The 20393-nt window shown below is 37.5% G+C and overlaps 1 protein-coding gene across 1 annotated transcript in view; it reads left to right on the forward strand.

Annotated features, from left to right (window-relative positions):
• Positions 1-20393, forward strand: part of PKHD1 (PKHD1 ciliary IPT domain containing fibrocystin/polyductin) — a 588229-nt gene that overhangs the window by 394669 nt on the left and 173167 nt on the right. The window contains exons 55-56 of the mRNA XM_075554069.1: positions 853-940; positions 19705-19859. Of these exons, the coding sequence (XP_075410184.1) occupies positions 853-940; positions 19705-19859 (243 nt within the window). The remainder of the gene's footprint in view (positions 1-852; positions 941-19704; positions 19860-20393) is intronic.

The following is a 20393-nucleotide window of genomic DNA, read 5'->3' on the forward strand; positions in this document are numbered from 1 at the left end:
AAAAGTTCTGTTACTGAGAGGATCATAGCCATCCAGCAATCACAGAGACATAGCCAGACACATTATGTTTGCAAAGGACCCACACAACCATGAACAGGAATCCTAGTAGCTATAGTTCGTTTGTTTTACTTACCCTCTGAAAGCTATAATGATAGATGTGTGTGTGTGTGTGTGTGTAGAAAGTGGCTTTACATCCAGACTGGCCAAATATCAAAGATTGAACTGAATTCATATTATCAACTACAGATAAATATAAAATTCACTGTTGAATCACTTCCACGTCATCGTGACCCCTGTGTGACAAAGTAGAACTATGCTGCACAAGGTTTTCAATGGAGAGTTTTTAAAAACTGCATCACCAGGCCACTTGTCTCAGGCTCCTCTAGGTAAACAATCCATAATCCACCTTTCAGTTAGTCTTTAAGCACAGTAATAGTTTGTACGTCCTTGGGAATCCCAGTCAGCTTTGAACTGATTATTTGGTCTGGCATTCATTTCTTTCTAGACCCTGAGTTTCACAGCTGTCTGAAATATATTTGACTTGCAATAAAATAATCAAAACCAAAACACCCACATCCACTGCCATCTAGTCAATGCCAACTCATAGTGACTCTATACAATAGTGTAGACCTAACCCATGTCAGTTTCCAAGAGCGTAACAGCGGCCGTTACCACTACATCACCAAGGCTCCTTTGCTATAAAAGAGTTGCCAAGTTTTCTAAAAAGGTGGTCACTTTCGTATATAGTTTCTCTATCATATATTTTGATTAATACCAAGAACCCATTTTACCTATGTATACGAATTACGCTGAACAATTTCGCTATTCATGCGCTCTGCCTTCTATTTTCAGGAGTTTATGGAAGAGTTCAACTTCATAGTGCTTATCCCAAGAAATCGTGGACACATCTTGCAGCGGACATTGCTTCGGGAAATGAGAGGTAGGGAATAAGAGTAAGTTTTATATATATATATATATAGTGTATAACTTATTTTGTTTCAGCTTGAAATTTTGTTGCAACATGAAATTAAACTTTAGATTAACAATGATAACTCATGGGTACATTTTTTCAAGTCACTGACTGAAGGGACAAAAGGGAGAGGTATAATAGAAGGCGAACACGCTAAGCAAAATCAGGGAAAGAATGTAGTTTATTCCAGGATTAAATTTGAGATAATACTTGTTAACTGTTAATATAATCTTTTTAAAAACACTATATGCTATGAGGCAAGGGTTGAAAAATGAGATGACTGCATAATAGTCATAGTTGAAAAGGTAGCTGGTGTACAGGAAGACAGAAGTAAAGTGGGAATGAGATGAAACATGTGAAGAATCTTAAGGAATTTCAGGTGCAGTAACAGAAGTAAATAGTGCATTGGTTGCAATAAGGGACAAGATCGCCCTACATCAAAATGAATATTTGATATAAAGAATAAACTGGTGAATATAGAAGACACTCAAGGATATATATGACAAAAGAGAAGGTATAAGAAATAGAGCACAGGAAATGGAAATCCACACATAGGAAATTTATTCTTGTTTAATAAGAAATCAGGTTTTGTACCTACAATAGAAAAGATAATAAAAACTATAATGGGAATACACATACTGAACCTGGGAGTAGTTAAAATTAATCTGAGCACATCCGTGTCAAGAATGATAAGTGCGACATAGCTTCATAAGAAGAGAAAACACAGGAGGGAAAAAGGAACATTAAAAGCTTGATAACCTTAGAATTTGTCTTTTTAACAACTATAGAAGGATTTTAATGCTGCATCCATAACAACAGGGGAAAACAGATTGAGCCAAAGAACCAGAGATTCTCCTGAGATGCCATTAACATCTGAAATCAAAGAAAAGATAGTCTTTGGCTTGAGAGAAGTAGAAAAATGCAAGTGAGTTCTAGTCAAGAGACTGAACCTGAGTATAAAATTTAGAAATAGGGATAAGAATGGCATAATATTAAGAACTAATGGTGAGCATTGAAATAACTTAAATATAAGATGCTGTCAAATGGTTATTAAAACAAGACAAATTCTAGTAATTCTCCTGGAAAGAAACTACATAAAACTGGAAGAGTTAATTCTGTAATTCTTAGATACAAAATGTAGATTTAAAATCAGTAATTAAATGATAATAAACTAAAGACATGAACTAGATTCCTATAGGAATTCCAGCTATAGGAAGTAAATCAAGTTCCATAGGTTTCCTACCAGGTTTTCAAAACATTTTTAAGGTAAAAATCAGAATAAACATATAAAAATTGGTCAAATAAATATATTTTAGAGTAGTAACTTTTTTATCATTATAGGAAAGTATTTATTATGTACTGTTTTGTAAACGTGGCCAATATTGGGTCTTAGTATATTATTATTTCATATCTCATCTGTCTATTTTTGAAAATAATTTTATTGGGGACTCATATAACTGAACACAATCCATATATCCATCCATTGTATCAAGAACATTTGTGCATTTGTTGCCATCATCATTTTCAAAACATTTTTTTTCTACTTGAACCCTTGGTATCAGTTCCTCATTTTATCCTCTCCCTCCCCAATGCTCCTTCCCTCGGGAACCCTTGATAATTTATAGAACATTATTACTTTTTCATGCCTCACACGGACCATTGTCTTAACTTCACCCATTTTTCTGTTGTCCATCCTCCTGGGAGGGGATTATATTTAAATCATTGTGATTGGTTCTCCCTGTCTCCCCGCACCTTCCCCTTCCCCTCCTAGTATAGCTACTGCCAATATTGGTCCTGAGGGGTTTATCTGTCCTGGATTCCCTATATTTCCGTCTGTTATCTGTACCCTTGTACATGCTCTAGTCTAGCCAGGTTTGTAAGGTAGAATCGGCATCATGATAATGGAGGGTAAGGAAGCATTAAAGAACTAGAGGGAAGTTGTGTTTCATCAGTGCTATACTTCACCCTGACTGGCTCCTCTCCTCCCTGAGACCTTCCTCTGAGGGGTGTCCAATTGCCTTCAGATGGGCGTTGGGTCTCCACTCTGCACTTCCCCTCATTCACAAAGATATGCTTTTTAGTTCTGGGTTTTTGATGCCTGATATCTGATCCTATTGACACCTCCTGATCACACAGCCTGGTGTGCTTCTTCCATGTGTACGTTTTGCTTTTTATTTAGATGGTCGCTTGTTCAAGATTTTAAGACTCCAGGAGCTATATCTTTTGATACCTGGGCACTATCAGATTTCTTCACCACATTTGCTTATGCACCCACATTGTCTTCAGCTATCATGTCGGGAAGGTGAGCACCATGAAATGCCAGATTAATAGAATAAAGTATTCTTGCATTGAGGAAATAATTGAGTGAAGGCCCATTGTCCATCTGCTACCTTAATACTAAACCTATAAACATATGTACATAGATCTAGTTCTCCATCATCAGATATAAATATATGTACATATGTACATGCCTATAAATGCCCTTTGCCTCCTAGTTCTTTCCTGTACGTCCTTTTACTTTCCTCTTGTCCCACTATCATGTTCAGCCTTCATTTATGTTTCAGTAATTCCTCTCAGTTACATTGCCCTTGATCAAGCCCTATCAGGTCTTCTATACCCTCTTCTCCATAGATTTCAGATCACCTCCTATTCCCTTGTCCCTGGATTTGTTAACACCCACTCAGGAAACTTTTACGTTAGCTAACATAACATGGAAAAATATATTAAGTAAAATCTGTCAGAAACATGTGAGGAATTTACAGAAGTAAAAATAGTAACGAACGCCTTTCACTTACATCTTTCAGCCGCCTCTCTGATAGTCCATGCTGTATTCAATAATCTTGGACAGTCACAATTTAAATGCATCAATTCTTCTGCAACTTCCTTATTCCTTGTCCAGTTTTCACATACACATGAGGCAATTTAAAAAGCCTTTGCTTGGGTCAGGGCACCATAGTTCTTAGGGGTTTGTCTTGCTTTTTCCACTTAAAAAACCCCTTTTGCAGCAGATTTCCCAATACAGTAAGTCATTTACTTTCCTGAGTGCTGCTTCCATGGCCACTGATTATGGCTCTAAGTTAAATAAAGTCTTTATGATGGCATTACTTAATCTGTTTATCATTATGTTGCTTAATGGTCCGTTAGTTATCATAATGTTGCTTATTGAATATATTATGGGTTTCCAGAAAAATGAGAAAACCTGTCTTGGAAAAAGTACAAGTGGAGGGTCCCGGAAAAAGAAGATATCCCTAAGCCAGAGTAACACAAAGGAACACAAAAGCTGCAGCAATAGACTGAACCATAACAATTGAGGATAGTGGGGGACCGGGCAGTATTTCATTCTGTTGTACAGAAGGTGACTATGAGTCATAACTGACTCAGCGACACGTAAGAACAGCATCTTTCAGTTCTTGACTATTTCATTTGGCTTAAAAGGAAAAAGAAAATGTAAAAATACTAAAATCAAGGGCACTGATAGGACTCAAACACCTTAGAGCCAGTGATCACACATTTTTGTACCAACAATTGATTATTTGAAGTATGAGTATTTATAAATAGGTGGAGAATTATTTATGATCAAATTATTATCATTTATATGCAGTTTAATTTTATGCAATCAATGTGATAGTTATTTCATTAAATTGTATTTAGTCAAATTTAATTATTTTAATAAATTTTAGCAAGCTGGATCACATGATGTAGGCATGACCACAATATATTACATATATAGATTATGACAACATATAAGTAAAAATATCAATCTTTAGAAGATAGCAAAAGAAAAGAAAATTTACTCCTTAATGACTTTTATGTCAAAAACGGAGATCAACCTTTATCAGGGACAGCGATGAGAGATGGGGGCCAAGCTTGCCATACCATTAGACACTGTGATCGTTGAATAAGATGGTGCAGAAGTGAACAGACTAAGCGATCACTATGAGAAACCAGATGAAAAAGTGTCAGTACTCCTAAGGAAATCAGTTAGTGCACAGTGAAGGCAGAAATCAGTAAGTTAGAAAGTAGGAAGATCAACTGTGAAATTAGACTCCATGAAGTTTGCTGAGATGACAATGGCTCACCAGTGAGCTCGGAGAACAAGTGTGAGGAGGGCACAGGACCAGGCAGTGCTTAGTTCTGTTGTTCACATGAACACTGAGTCAGAGCCCAAGGCACCCAGCGACAGCAACTTCAGTCATCGTCATAGCTGTCTAGCGATGCTATAACAGAAATAGTGTAAGAGGATGCTTTAAGAAACAAATCTAATCTCTCACATACGGGGAGAGTGACTGCCACGGAATTGATGCCTTTTCATAACCACCCTATGGAACACAGTAGAACCTCCCTTTGGGTTTCCAAGACTAATTCTTTTTCCTTTCTTTAATCATTTTATTGGGGGCTCCTATAACTCTTATCACAATCCATACATACATCCATACATCGTGTCAAGCACATTTGTGCATTTGCTGCCATCATCATTCTCAAAGCATTTTCTTTCTACTTGAGCCCTTGGTATCAGCTTGTCATTTCCCCCCTCCCTCCCCAACCCTCCCTCACGAACCATTGATAATTTATAAATTATTATTTTTTTCATGCCTTACATTGTTCGATATCTCCCTTCACCCACTTTTCTGTTGTCTGTTCCCCAGGGAGGGGGTTATATGCAGATCAGTGTGATCAGTTCTCCCTTTCTCCCTCACCTTCCCCTTCCCCTCCTGGTATCGTTAGTCTCATTATTGGTCCTGAGGGGTTTAGCTGTCCTGGATTGCCTGTGTTTCCAGCTCTTATCTGTACCAGTGTACATCCTCTGGTATAACTGGATTTCTAAGGTAGACTTGGGGTCATGATAATGGAGGTGAGTAAGCATTAAAGAACTAGACTGGCTTGTGTCTCCTACTCTTGCCCCCACCCCACCCCCGCGACTCTTATTGTAAAGGGATGTGCACTGGCCTACAGATCGGCTTTGGGTCTCCACTCTGCATCCCCATAATTCACAATGATATTATTTTTGTTCTTTGATGACTGATGCCTGATCCCTATCGACACCCCGCAATCACACAGGCTGGTGTGCCTCTTCTCAGATAGATTTGCCACTTGTTTACCTTCAAGTTTTTAAGACTCCAAATGCTATATCTTTGATAGTCGGGTACCATGAGCTTTCTTCACTACATTTTCTTATGCACCCACTTTGTCTTCAGCCGTCATGTTGGGAAGATGAGCATCACAGAATGCCAGGTTAATAGAACAAAGTATTCTTGCATTAAGGGAGTACTTGAGTAGAGGCCCAATGTCCATCTGCTACCTTAATACTAAACCTATAAATATATGCACATAGATCTATTTCCCCATCATTATATATTCTTTTCAGAAGCAGAAATCCTTATTCTTCTCCCAAGGAGCATCTGGTGGGTTGGAACTAATGGCTTTGCACTTAGCAGCCCAATGAGTAACTATATAAGCCACTGAATATCTGAATTCAGGCACTAGCTCAAGGCAAAACTTTCTCTCTTGGAAGACTGTTGGGGAAGGTCCGTACCATCGATTTTCTGCCTAGGTATCGGAGTTTCTTGAGACTCCTGGTTCAAAGGACATGCTCCATTCCTGATTCTTTTTTTGGTATCTTTTCAATCCTCTTTCCTTTCATCTCTTGTGAGGTAAAAGTTCATACAGGCCACCTCCCAGGGAAAAATCTCCCTACATTGAATCAAGGTGGTGAGCTGAATAAAGGTGACATGTCATCTTCTAATCCTACCCACTAATTGCTTGATCACCTCAAATCACAATGTGGGGAATGATCAGATCATTACATTAACTCTCAAGTCATTGAAAATCATGACCCAAGCAAGTTGAAAAATATTTTATGGGGACAAAATCATACAAAGTAGACTATATCAGGAAGAAACATTCAATTGGAACAGTTGGCAGAAGAGATTAAAATTGTAACAAAAACGTGGGTATCTATTGCTGCGGAGTAAATAATCAGAGAAGCTGGAGTAAAGAAAAAGAATGTGGCATCAGACTTGGAGAAAGGCTGATTGCCCACCAGCTTTGTGTAGAGGACACAACCTTGCTTGCTGAAATTGAGAAGGATTTAGTGTGGATTACAACTCAATGTGAAGAAAACCCAAATCCTCACAACTAGACCAATAGATTACATCATAATAACTGAAGACAAGGTTGAAGTTGTCCTGGATTTTGTCTTGGCTGAATCTATAGTCAATGTTCATGGAAGCAGCAGTCAAGAGATCAACATATGTGTTCCATTAGTCAATCTGCTCCCCAAGACCCCTTTAGAATATTGAAAAGCAAGGAAGTGCTTTGAGCACTGAGATGGCCCTGACTCCAGACATAGTATTATTAATTGCCTCACATCCATATGAAAGTTGGACACTGAATAAGGAAGACGGAAGAAGAATTGATGCATTTGAATTGTGGTGTTGGAGAAGACTGTTGAAAGTATTATGGACTGCTAAAAGGAAAACCAATCTCCCTTGGAAGAGTTCAATCAGAGTGCTCCTTAGCAGAAATGATGACAACACTTTCTCTTACACACTTTGGGAATGTTGTCAGGAGGGGCTAGAACCTGGAAAAGGACATCATGCATGGTGACGCAGTGCCTACAGCAATGGGCTCAAAATCAGTAAGAGTCGTGAGAATGGCGTGGGAGCAGCAGGCAGTATTTCGTTCTGTTGCGCACAGGATCAATATGATTCAGAAATTACTTTATGGCACCTCACAACAAGAGCAACATATATTGACAGAAATATTTGGAGAAATGCATTACTTACAATAATATAAAAGATCACAATTGCCTAAAGTAGGAAAAAATGGAAAGACTTCATAATAGTGAAAGACAAAATGTTAACAAAGATTTATCTCTAAGACTAAATTTTGCTCAAATGTATAACAGATTCTTTCAATCATTCGAATCAGGCACCTTACAAAATGTATCGTATGATATGGGAAAATATATCAAGCTTCTCAAATAATTTTATGTAGCAAGCATAAAATTAGACTTTAAAACAGCATCTATAAATAAAAATAGTAAACTGACACACCATCCCATTGTAAATGTGAAAAAACCCTAAATAAAAGAGAAGTAGATCATATCCAGTAATTCATTAGGAGAAAAATATCATAATGTATAATTAAGTTAATTAAATATTGTTCACCATGCAGTAACATATTAATATAATTCATTAACCTCACATATAAAGTTTTAAAACATGATTATGTTGGCAGAATACAAAAAATAATAATTTATATATTCAAAATGAATTCTTGTGATATACATATGAAATTTTGATTTTAAGGACACTTTCTCTTAATGTTTTTTAATAATGTGTGTATGTTAGTTTTTGAGAATCAGTGCTTTAACTAATAAAGATTTCTTTTCAGAAAAGATTTATTTTACTGATCTTTATGGAATACTATATACCATATCTTAAAAAGCCAATAAATATTGTTATCAAATATTACCCAATGTGTAATGAATAAAAATATATGTTAATTTTAACCATCAAAAAGAATCCAAGCTACCCATTTTTGGTAGATCATATATATATGATTTAAAAAAATAAAAATTGTATGAAAACTATTATTTATATCAATAAATGCACATGATCAACATCATTTGTGTGAGTATAATCCATTAAATCATAAAATAAAATCTAGTTTAGAATAATGATTTAAAATATAAAGAAATAATACTGAGTAAACACTGCAGGTCCCAGGAAAGTTAAACTACAAAACACTATTCAGATGCATAATAAATTAGCATAAAAGATGATGCATAACATAAATGAAAAGATTCAATAGTTTTACAATGTTAAATCTAATACAATTTTAATCAAAATATAGCTATATATACTGGAATCTAATTGATTTTTAAATTTTCTGTAAAATAAACATGAAAATATTCACATCCTGCCAGTTAGTTTTTTGATATACCAGTATGTTGACTACATCAGTACTATTGTCACTAGACATAGACTGTGCTCTGCCAACAAAGCATAGAAATAGACTTAGAAATGTATTATTACTTTGATTTTGAATAAATTGGCATTTAATTGAATTGAAAAACCTGTGCTGCAAAATTTGGAAAAATATATAATTAAATTATCACTATGTAGTTTACTGAATAATAAATTACAGATGGTTTTGAAAAGTGAATGTTAAAAAAAATCCAAAGCTTAAAAGAACTTGAAGACAATTTAAGTGAATTTTATTAAATCTTACACTGGAGAAGAGTTTCCTGAAAATCAAAATCCATAAATACAAGGACTAAGAGATTTGTGCATAAAAATTGAAATAAAATTGTTCTATGTCAATAGCAAAATGTAAATGCAAATTGTAAACTAAAGAGTATCCATGACATATGATATTACAGATGGGAGACTTACATTATATATGTAAAGAACTCTGAGGGGTAAAAAGAAAAAAAATCACGAACATACCAGAACAATAATTGCTAAAGAGCATGAATACATGAGACACAAAAGACACATATATCTGACTAATAATAAACATGTGGGAAACGATCCATTCATAGAGAGTCAAAGCAAATATTAATTAAAACAACAAAGAAATACCATTGTTATATTTCAAATTAGAAAAGATGAAAAGGGGAATGGGATGTGGATACTCTGGTGGAAATTAATATTACATACTACCCGAGTTTTATTAATAAAATAAGTAAAATAATTTATGCATATATGTGAATAGGGAAATGTCTTGAGGGAAATTTTTAAAATTTGAAAACACCAACGAGTTGCCATCATGTTGATTATTGAAAACAGTGGTCCCTGGTGCTGAGATGATACTTCTTTGATATGTTTTTCTCTGTAGACAATTTTTTCCTTTCAGAAGCAGTTATTACTTAGTCATCATGTGAATTATTTAGTCAATAAAAATTTGTGAATCCTTGCCCTATGTCAAACACCGAATAATGACTTGGAGATACAACTAGGAGTTAAACTATATAAGGCCCATCCCTAGACATTAGTCAAATAAATATAAAATGGATAGAAAAGTACGTATGTGATAGATGCTTTGAAGCAGGAAGTAGCTAGGATTCTGAAGAGAGCGAATGTGGGAAGTGGAGGCATTCATTGAAGGCTGAGAAGGCTTCCCTGCAGGGTTATTTCACTCCCCTGGGTGGAAAAAAATATGAGTGTGCATAGATAAAACACTGTAGGGGTCTTTTGGAGAATATTTGGAGAAAACACCAATCATTGGACAAAGATTTGACTAGTATTTGCTGCATATAAAATAGCGGTTTAAACAATAAGGATCTGATCCCTATCTTCTGAGAGCTTACATCTTTATGGAAAGAGATAAACAAATAAGAAAATACAGAAATACCAGGGGGTACCCCCCAAAACTGGAAACAATTTCCACTGAGTGAAGCTTTCCTAATACTCATTTTTCCTCCATTAGCAAGCATCGAGCAACTCTGAGTTAGTGCACCTAGTGGTATCACCTGGGAAGGCTCTCTGGTCATAGTGAATTTTTCTGTAAAAGCAGTTTTGCTCTAACATCGTGTGTGTGTGTGTGTGTGTGTGTGTGTGTGTGTGTGTGTGTGAGATAGTCGAATTATGTGAACAGCACGAGGCTATGAAATTTTGTTTCCTGCCTGGGAAAAATGCTGCAGAAAACTGTTGTGATGTTGAACACAACTGACAAGGATAGAGCTGTGGGAAAAACTCAAGTGAATGAGTGGTTTTCTCATTTCAAAAAATGTGAAATGTCGCTTAAAGAAAAACCTCATACTGGCCGCCTGTCAACTTCACCAATGGCTGAAAATGTTGACTCGGTGCATTTGGAGTTGGTTCCACCAGGTCAGACTGTTAATCAAGCTTTCTATTAGAGGTTCTGAAAATATTGTGTAACAGTGTGTAACCAAAAGAGGCCTGATTTATAGCAGGCAGGGGACTGGTTTTGCCACCACAACAATGCACCTGCTCATGCAGCCATCTCAGTGTGCCAGTTTTTGGCGAAAAACAGCATGCTCCTCTTGCCCCAAGCACCTTACTCAATTGATTTCACTCCCTGTGACTTCTTTTTGTTTCCACGAATGGAAAGAGACATGAAAGGACAGCGATTTGATGATATAGAAGAGGTGAAGAACAAAACAAGGAAGATGCTGTCAGCCATCTAAACATAAGAGTGAAATTTTTTTCGAAGTATGGAATCGCAAATTTGACAAATGTATTAAGTGTAATGGAGAATATTTTGAAGGTGATAAAGTTGTGTGGTAAAACAAAATTAAATGCATAACTTTGAAAATACATTCCAGTTTTTTGGGGGTGTGGATATCCCCTTGTATAAGCAATAAAGTTGAAGATTACAAAACAATCTGACTGGTAAAATGGAACACAACTGAAGCATGCCAAGTGCACACTTTCACATTGAATAGACTGTAAAGGCCTCCTGTATTCATGGTCATGGACCGGATACAGGACAGGGTGAAACTGCCCCCTGTGGGTTTCTTATGCTGTCAGTCTTCATAAGAGCAGAAACCCCCATCTTCTCCTGAGGACTGGCTGGAGGGTTTGCAACACCGAGCTGTTCGATGCATAGTTCAATGCATAATCCACTACACCATCAGAACTCCTTGAGGGTCTTTTAGGGGAAGTTGAAGTCGCGACCTGAAAATGGAAAGAAAGCCATCGGTGTGATGAGAAGGCCAGAGTGCTTCCTGAGAGCCAGTCCTGCATTGTCTCCTAGGTGGTCTGTGGGGAAGACAGGCGGGAGTTCCCTGGAGCTGGAGCAGAATTGCAGAGGGGAGACTTGCATTGCACAACCAGGCGAAATGCATATAGGAGATTTGTCAGAACATGAGAGGTCCAGGGGTGGGGTGGGGTGAACCACTCAAGGGTTTTAAGTAGGAGAGTCATGGAATCCAATTTATATTTTAAAAACTGTGTTGTCTGCTCTGTTGATGATGGATTGTAGGGGGGGGTCGTGGGTTTAAGTAGGAGGCAAATTCATAAGGAATCATGGTAACAAGGGCTCTGGAGCTGGCAGTGGTGGTGCAGAGAAGAAATGGATTTTAGATGTGGTTCAAAGATGAAACTGGCTGGGCTTATGAATGAATTGAAAACTGAAAAAGGCAAAGAGTACTTTTCATTGAGTAGCCTGGTGGATGGTGGGAAGCTCCACTGAGATGGGCAGGCATGGCAAGGTCAGGAGGGTCGGGGTTGAGGATGGTATGAGTCCTGCTGGAGACATACTAAATTGGAAGTGCCCAATAGACATTAAACAGATGTATCAATAAGGCCATCAGATAAATAACTTAGGTCTCAAGATAAAAAGGGGGACGGGTAGTGGGCATTCTAGACATTGAGGATTCTTCTGATGGAGAGGACACAGGTTGGGAAGAAAATTTTGAATCTGGGAAGGAAATATGGGGCATGTGGAAATATTTAGAAGATAACAGAGGAACATCTAGCATATATTAAGAAGCAGGGGGCCAGGTGGAGAGTTTGTAGTTAGTGGTAAGAAGTATAGAGAACATGATGGACCAAGTGGGGAGCATGGGAATTAGGTTCATATTTACTGGTAATAGTAAGATTTTTAAAAGAAAGGATTAAGAATTGATTCAACATCATCTAACAACTGCAATGGGTGGGAGTTAGTAATTATAACTGTTTGTTTTCCTGAAAATGTCTACCTCTATAAAAGGGGCAACTGGGGAGAGAGATGTAGATCCAGGACATCGATTTGAAGTCCACATAATTTGTAGTCAAGAGTATTAATGGGAATGGGAAGGGGTGAGCAGATCTGGAGACAGGAGATAAAATGCACAAGACGGATTGAATATGAGGGAGCAGTCTTAACGCTGCTTGTTGGTTTCTTGTCTGCATGGTTGAACAATGGTGCTATTCACCAGAAGATGACCAAGCTAAGGGGGAAAGACTATGGATCTGGATACAGTTTTGTTGAATTTGAATTGCCTTCCTGACACCCAACAGGATTTGTGAAACAGTTATTTTTAAGGGCGATCAAGAAGAAACTTTAATTATAATTGTAAGGTTAGTGGAGTTGGAATTTGGCAGGAACCATATGAATAGATTTTTCTTATAAGAATGTGTTAAAAACCTAATTCGGAATCTAAGCTACAGGCTAATTTGAAAGAAACTCAATTTTATTAATTAAAAGTATCTATAGTAATTAACGAGCTACCATTATTGAGGTTTTTATCATGCAGGCTTGCGCTATGTCAGGATCCTAATAAGCAGTCTACAGGTTTTATGTCATTTAAATCTCAGTGCTATAAAGGAGGCATTGGTATCAGTACTTGACTTATATGGAAACTGAGGCTAGACAAGTTAAGCAAACTTTTCTTAAACTCATAAAGCTAGAAGTTCTTAAGGCTGGAACTGAATCCTGGTTGGTCTGATCTCAATACTTGTGTTTGAGTTGTTACAAGTATTAAACCAAAAGACAACACAATCTCTTAATATCAACCCTGGGAAGAATTATGCTGCTGCTACTAATTGTAAAAGAGTCAGGAAAATATTTCTGATGAGATGATGGTGGCTTAGCTTAATGTGGGGCTGATAGAGGAAAAGAAATTGATTACCCACAAGGAGGCTTTAAAAAGTTCCCTGGAAAACGTAATTAACCAGCTCTGGTGGCTCAGATTGAACGGTTATGTGCTGAGCTGCCAACTGCAAGGTCAGCAGTTCGAAACCACCAGCTGTTCTGTGGGAGAAAGATGGCGCTTTCGACTCCAGTAAAGAGCCACAGTCTTGGACACCCATAGTGTCCTATAGGATCACTATGAGTCAGAATCCACTTCATGGCAGTGAGTTTGTGTTTTTGAGGGGTGTGGTGGTTTTGCATTGGGGTGCTGAGCACAAGGTCAGCAGTTCAGTTTGAAATCACCATCTGCTTCGAGGGAAAAAGAGGAGCTTTCTCCTCCTGTGGAGAGTTACAGTCTCAGAAGCTCACAGGGGCAATTCTGCCTTGCTGTGAGTTGAGAGGGCTTGATAGCAGTGACTGAGTTTCATCATTCACAAAATGTAGCTCTGACCTAGATCTTTAATTTTAAAAATCATTATTGATTCTATTCTGTTACCTCTTGAGTCCAAGTTGTGGTGGTGTTCTATGGATATACTTTTTAAAAGTATATATATTTCTCACTCCTCTTATTTCTACTATATTCCTTCTCTCAGAACTTAATAAATGGCTCCATATTTTGATTTATAAACTGGCTCTGTAAATACTTGGTAGATGAAATAAGGTGGTTAAGGGGTTCCTTGCATCTCCTCTTACACTTTACATTTCACACTTTCCCTTAAAGATTTCATTACATTTCCTACATGGATTTCACTATTCCCTCAAGCAAACATTAATTTTGCCCCATTTGAACTTCTAAAACATGCTTTTATGATTCATAAATTTAATAACAATCTGCCTCCCTAGTAAGTGATACTAAACTGTGTAAGGTGTTTATTTCCCCCAAGGATTCAGTAGGGTAGCAAAGTGCCTTTTATTGATTTGGTATCTCATTTAGCATCTAGTACATAAAAGTTCTTTGTCATGAAATTGATTCCAATTCATAGGAACTCATAATGACCTTACAGAGCAGAGAGAACTGTTCCAAGGCCTTTGGTCTGTTATCTCATGGACCCATAGTTGCACATGGAGCTGCTAACCGAAAGGTCAGTGGTTCAAACCTACCAGCTACTCCTCTGGAGAAAGATAACACAGTCTACTTCCATAAAGATTTATAAGCTTGGAAACCTTAGGTCTGATGGTAAGCCAGATGCAGAAGTTGGACTTAGGAAAATGAAAACTTGCTTTACTAGATTGTCCACATATTTTGGAAGCTACAAAAACCCCACAGACACTTGCTTTCAATTGGTTGGTTGCTCTCAGGACATCTCACTATAGAAGGGATTGCATTTTATTAGATCTCATCATGGGAAGGACTACATCTTAACTTCTAAACCATTGAGGATCTGGCCCATTTAAGTTGACATACAACCTTAACTATTATAGGCACCATTTAATTTATGCTTATTTTCTGCAAATCAGAACGTGTTGGACATCTTGGCTCACTGCCATATTGTCTAATAGATAAGAACTCTTGTATCTTAATTTTAGGAATTGTTGAATTTATTTTCCTTATTACTTAAATCGTATGATTATAAAATCACTTTAGTTTCAGTATTTAAATGTAGAGTTGGTGATCTTATTCATTTAGTGGCAAGAGCTCAAGATCCCATATGGAACTTCCATAAACAATGTAGGTCGTAGGCGACCCCAGAGTTAGGGGCCTCTCTTCTTAGTTTCTCCAGACTAGAGCGGAAATTGTGGTGAATGCTCCAGAATAAGGGAGAAGAAAGGCCAAGTAGACAAATACGTGATATCCCACTTCATCTATTATTTAAGAAGCCCTCTTTGGCCTTATGAGTTAAGTGATGGACTGCTAATTGTAAAGCCAATATTTCAATTCTACCTGGCCAATTCACAGAAAAAAAAATAGAGCTCTGTGCTCTCATAATGATTTAGAGTCTTGAAAATCCTATCTAGGATCTTTGTAGGTGAGAATTAGCTTAATTTCAGTGTTTTTGTTTGTTTTGTTTTTCTTTTTAATAATTATTAAGGAGTCCTTGTGGAACAGTAGCTAATCATCTAGTTGCTAACAGGAAGATTGACAATTCAAACCTAGCAGCTACTGAGCATACGGTCTGCTTCCATCAAGATTTAAGATCTTGGAAACCCCATGTGATATGCTATTGTGTCCTACAGGGTCACTGTGAATCATTTCAGAGCTAGGGCAGTAGGTTTAGTAACTATTATTGTTCCACCATGGGACGCCTGGTGGAATAGCAGATTACACCTTGGGTTACTAATCACTAGGTCAATAGTTTAAAAAAAAAACACTAGCTGCTCCGCAGGAACAAGATGAAGTTTACTAATCCCATAAAAAGTTACAGTCTTGGAAACCCACGGCGCAATTCTACTCTGCCCTATAGGCACCTACGACTCAGAACTGACTTGGTAGCAGTGAGTTTGATTTAGAGTATTGCTTCCATCATCATCATTATTATCAAATTTGATGTCATCAAGATCAACACAGTTCTATTCAGTCTGAGCATTCTCATTGCATTTGAATGGAACTGGGAACATATTTAAGCTGGGATACTTTTTTTAAGCTCAATGCTAGTAGAGACCAGAAGTTGGTGGCCATTCTTGGTCCTTGAGGGAAAACTTTTGGGGTTTGTCAACTCTGAGCCTGTGGTGAAATGCCACGATTATATCATTAAGATCCAACTTAGAATTTAGTTAACAAATCTATTTAAATTGTTGGTGCTTATCTATGAATGCCTCAGACGAGGTTGAGGAAACTTTTAAAGTCAAATTTGGAAGCATATATTCCATTTTGATCTTTGTAATTATTTTCTTTCATCCAGTAGGTATTATGTTTTCCTAAAACTAGGTCAACTATTAATGGAAAAATAAAGGAATCTGTGCTGATATGTTGTTTGTATTTTTTAAAGTTATCTTTAAGGGGAGTTCCAAAGTGATTATTTGTAATTTCCTCTGCTTTCTCATCTGTTTTTCATTTAGATACAGGAACACAAACAGCTCTTTTAATTTTGTTTATTTATTTTTTAGATATGTTTTGTTTAGAATGACCAGCAGATCTCTCCTCTTCCCTGTAGCCTATCCTATTTAGAACCCTCTTTAGTGTCCATCAGAAGCAGGGGAACGCTAGAGTTGAGCAGTCTTGTAGCCTAGGGTTTTTGGAAATGCTTCAACAATAACCATGAGGAAGGAAGACTCGGACTAAGAAGCGTGGATATTGGCGTCTAAGGAAGACTGATACTTTGTTAGAAGAACCAAAGGAGCTACTGATCATGGCTCTACAAGTTTTCTCTGAAGTGATCACTTTTTTTCCATGGACATCACAATGGCAGAAGGTTTTCTTGACATTTTCATGGGGTCCTGATGAGGTCTTGCACCCGCAGCTACACAAGTGTAGACACCATGTTCATGAAACTAGGTTTGGGAAACATAAGTGGGAAAGATTGATGAGTTCATTCCATGTTTAATACAAAGTTTTGATGAATATTTTCAGTGGCTCCTTAGAACCATGCTAAGAGCTCTCAGTTTTGTATACCAAGAAAGACCCATTTTCATTCAATATGAACAACCAATATCAACACTGAATAAGCACAGAGAACAAGAGCACATTATGGTTCGCAGGGTGGAAGTATCAGCTTTGTCAAAGTACAGGAATACTGAGGGGGAATCGAGCATCCCAAAGGAGTCCTTGTTGCCGGGCAGTGACAGTTATCTTCATTTTTAAGAATGAAGTAAGTGAAGAGAAGGTTAAGTGATATGTAAGAAACACATAACTCTGTCTTGGGAGAATACACTGTTTCACCTGACAGGAGGAGTGTGTTTACTTCAGGAACTTGTCAGGAATAACCTTTCATCTCTTCATGGAATTTACCAGAACATTATGGTGATCAACTGTCTATAATGAATAATAAGGATGCTATCTAGGTCATGTAGACAATGAAGTAAAAGAGTCACTAAACTGATAAGAGCCTTACAAAAATTCATGAAAATATTCCATTACCTTTTAATTGTACTTTCCCATGAACTTTTAAAAGCCTCCTTGTACTGCTAATTGAATTTGATATAACATTATATCCATGGACTTATTTTATTTTCAAACATACACACACACGCACACCCCATTATAAGTTTAGGGAATTTACATTTACATGAAAATCACCAGAGTCCATCATCCATCAGTGGGCTAATATGATAACATGGCCTTTTGTGTGTTCTACCTTATTATCTTTATTAAAAAACAGGGCATATTTATATATCCTTATTGCTTTAGTAATAGACTAGTCTGTCAAAACAGAAATCTGTGTAAAGCCAACAATCCTATCAGAGAAGGAAAACTCAAATCCTAGTACCAATTGAGAATGGTAGAAAAGTGCCAAGACTACACCTTATCAAAGGCAGACTGATTGAGAGACCCCCCAAAACAAGCAATCACCTCAAAATCTGGTGATTACAGGCTACACTGTACATCTCAAATAGTTTTTCTAATAATGCAACACTTGATACAATATACATACTAGTGAGTACAAGCTAATTACTTATGTGGATCATACTGTCTTTATTATTTTATAAATTAGTACAATGTCATTTAGAATCAACATGTATAGTGTACTATTGGCAGTTCACAGGTGAAAAACTCCAGATCACTCCAATTGGTTTCCGAGGTGCCCTTGGTTCTTGGAAAAGAGTCTTCAGGAGTCTTCCTTTGGACCCGCGCTCATGTCTTGAGCTTTCTTATGTAATCTCTGTCCATCTTACTTTCTCCCGTTGGAAAGCGCTCTGTTGCTCCAGTACTCTGTAACCACGAGTTCCTTAGAATGTGAAAGCAAATCACAAACGGAGTTAATACTGAATCCGCTTGTTAAAACTGTATCACCTTATAATTGTCTTCCTCTGTGACTTTTTTCCTATGTTTTAACTTCACATGAGTTAATCATATAATTAATATATTTTATTCATTCTATTGACCGATGAATACTATCCTTTATTTGTTTCCTTATTTGGTTTTAATACATGATGTTATACATTTGTGAACACTTCTCTTACCTTGACACCCCCTCGCCCCTCCAAGCTCCCCTGCTCCAACTCACACAACTTTAAGGATGTAGACTAGTCCAAAATCAAAGTTGTCATTTTAAAAATGCAAGTGACACATGCTTTATTTGTCATTATGTTTCTCACACCTACTAGAAAGCCGAAATCAAAATGGTCAATGCAATTGAATGGCCTATACACAGGCTCTGTTGCCTGGGTAATTATTTACTGGTAGAGGCAAATCTACGGTTGAAGCCTGCTAAAATTTGAGCATTAGTTAAAGAGGCAGGCAATTAAAACTAACAGAGACTGTGGATGAGGGCAATGAGTGAATGGAGAATAAAGCACTCATTGTCACTAGGGAAAGCTAGGCGGCAGCAAAAAACTGAGTAGAAATTTTGTTAATTATGAGTTTAAAAAACCACACTAAACAGAACCTTCATAGTTCTGTAATGTAATGAAATCATAAGGCTTGGGACATAGTCCAACCAAGGAAAACATATCCCTTAGGCCCGATGATAGGACTGGGAGACTGGAGGAAAGCTGAAAGAGCGGTCAGTTTTCGGATAAGCCTATGAAACTCAGCCCAGTGAAGTGACTTCCCAAGGTCATCCAGCTAGTACATAAATAGCAGCACCGCTGAATTTAGAGTTTGACCTTCAAGGGCCAACTGACCTAACGGCATGAGTATTATGTCATGGGGAGACATCATTTAGAGTGGCATTATCTATCGTTCTTCATAATATTTGAGAAAAAAGATCCCTTCGGAAACACACTTATTGTTCAGTTTCCCAGTTCACAAGCGAGAGTCTCTTCTGGGTCATCCTGAGTATAAGGTGCGTACTAAACCCTGGGATCTGCAAGTTTTCTTGTCCCTTTATCTCATAGAATGTTATTGTGATCTCTATACTATATCTACTTATGGGGCACAAGTGGACTCCATTAAAATGAAGAATTTCCCAGAAGCCCTTTCTCTTTGTCATACTTTCCTGTCCCCTTGTGGGAATTGCTTGCCACACTGGATCCCGACACCACTCAGTGGAGTAAGTAAGGACCGGTGCTGCACTGTCAGTATACTTGATACTCTCTGTTTGCTGTTACAGAATTATAGTAGAGGATGCAGTGGATTGGCGACCCAGTGACAAGATCGTCCTTAGCGCCTCCTCTTATGAACCTCACGAAGCAGAGGTCCTCACTGTGAAAGAAGTGACCAGCCACCAAGTTAGGATTCAGGAACGTCTCAAACACCGGCACCTGGGTAAGAGTTTGATTTGTTGGTTCCAGAAACTGAATGGGCCAGAGGAATGGCTTCAGCCACCTGCTGAGGTGCCTTGGAGCTGATTGCAACTCCAGGGGGAGGTGGACCACCACTACTCAACTGGAGCCCTAGACTCATCCTGAGAGGCTTTATCTCAATTCCTTCACTAATTTTATTGCCTAATTTGTAAAGAATATTTGCAAGTGAGGGGATTTTTTTTTTTGCCTTTTATTTTGAATGCTAAGTCCCAAAGGAGAAGGGTTGGGGACTCTTGTCCAGGGTCACATGGGAAATCATATGGTTCAGTCAGAATAAAACTCATGGATACCCTATTTCCAGTTCCTTCCCTGACACATTGAGTCAGGTACTCATTTAGGATGAAGTAATTGTTGTAAAAAGTTACATCATTTTCCCTATCTAGGCATATGTTCCTGTTGACAGGAAGCATATTTTATGTATTAATGATGACAACCACTCCGACTATGAAAAACCCAAACCATAACAATTCTATTTCCTTTAAAGAGAAATGTCCTT

The sequence above is a fragment of the Tenrec ecaudatus genome, chromosome 7 (genome assembly GCF_050624435.1).
Source record: "Tenrec ecaudatus isolate mTenEca1 chromosome 7, mTenEca1.hap1, whole genome shotgun sequence".
NCBI lineage: Eukaryota > Metazoa > Chordata > Mammalia > Afrosoricida > Tenrecidae > Tenrec > Tenrec ecaudatus.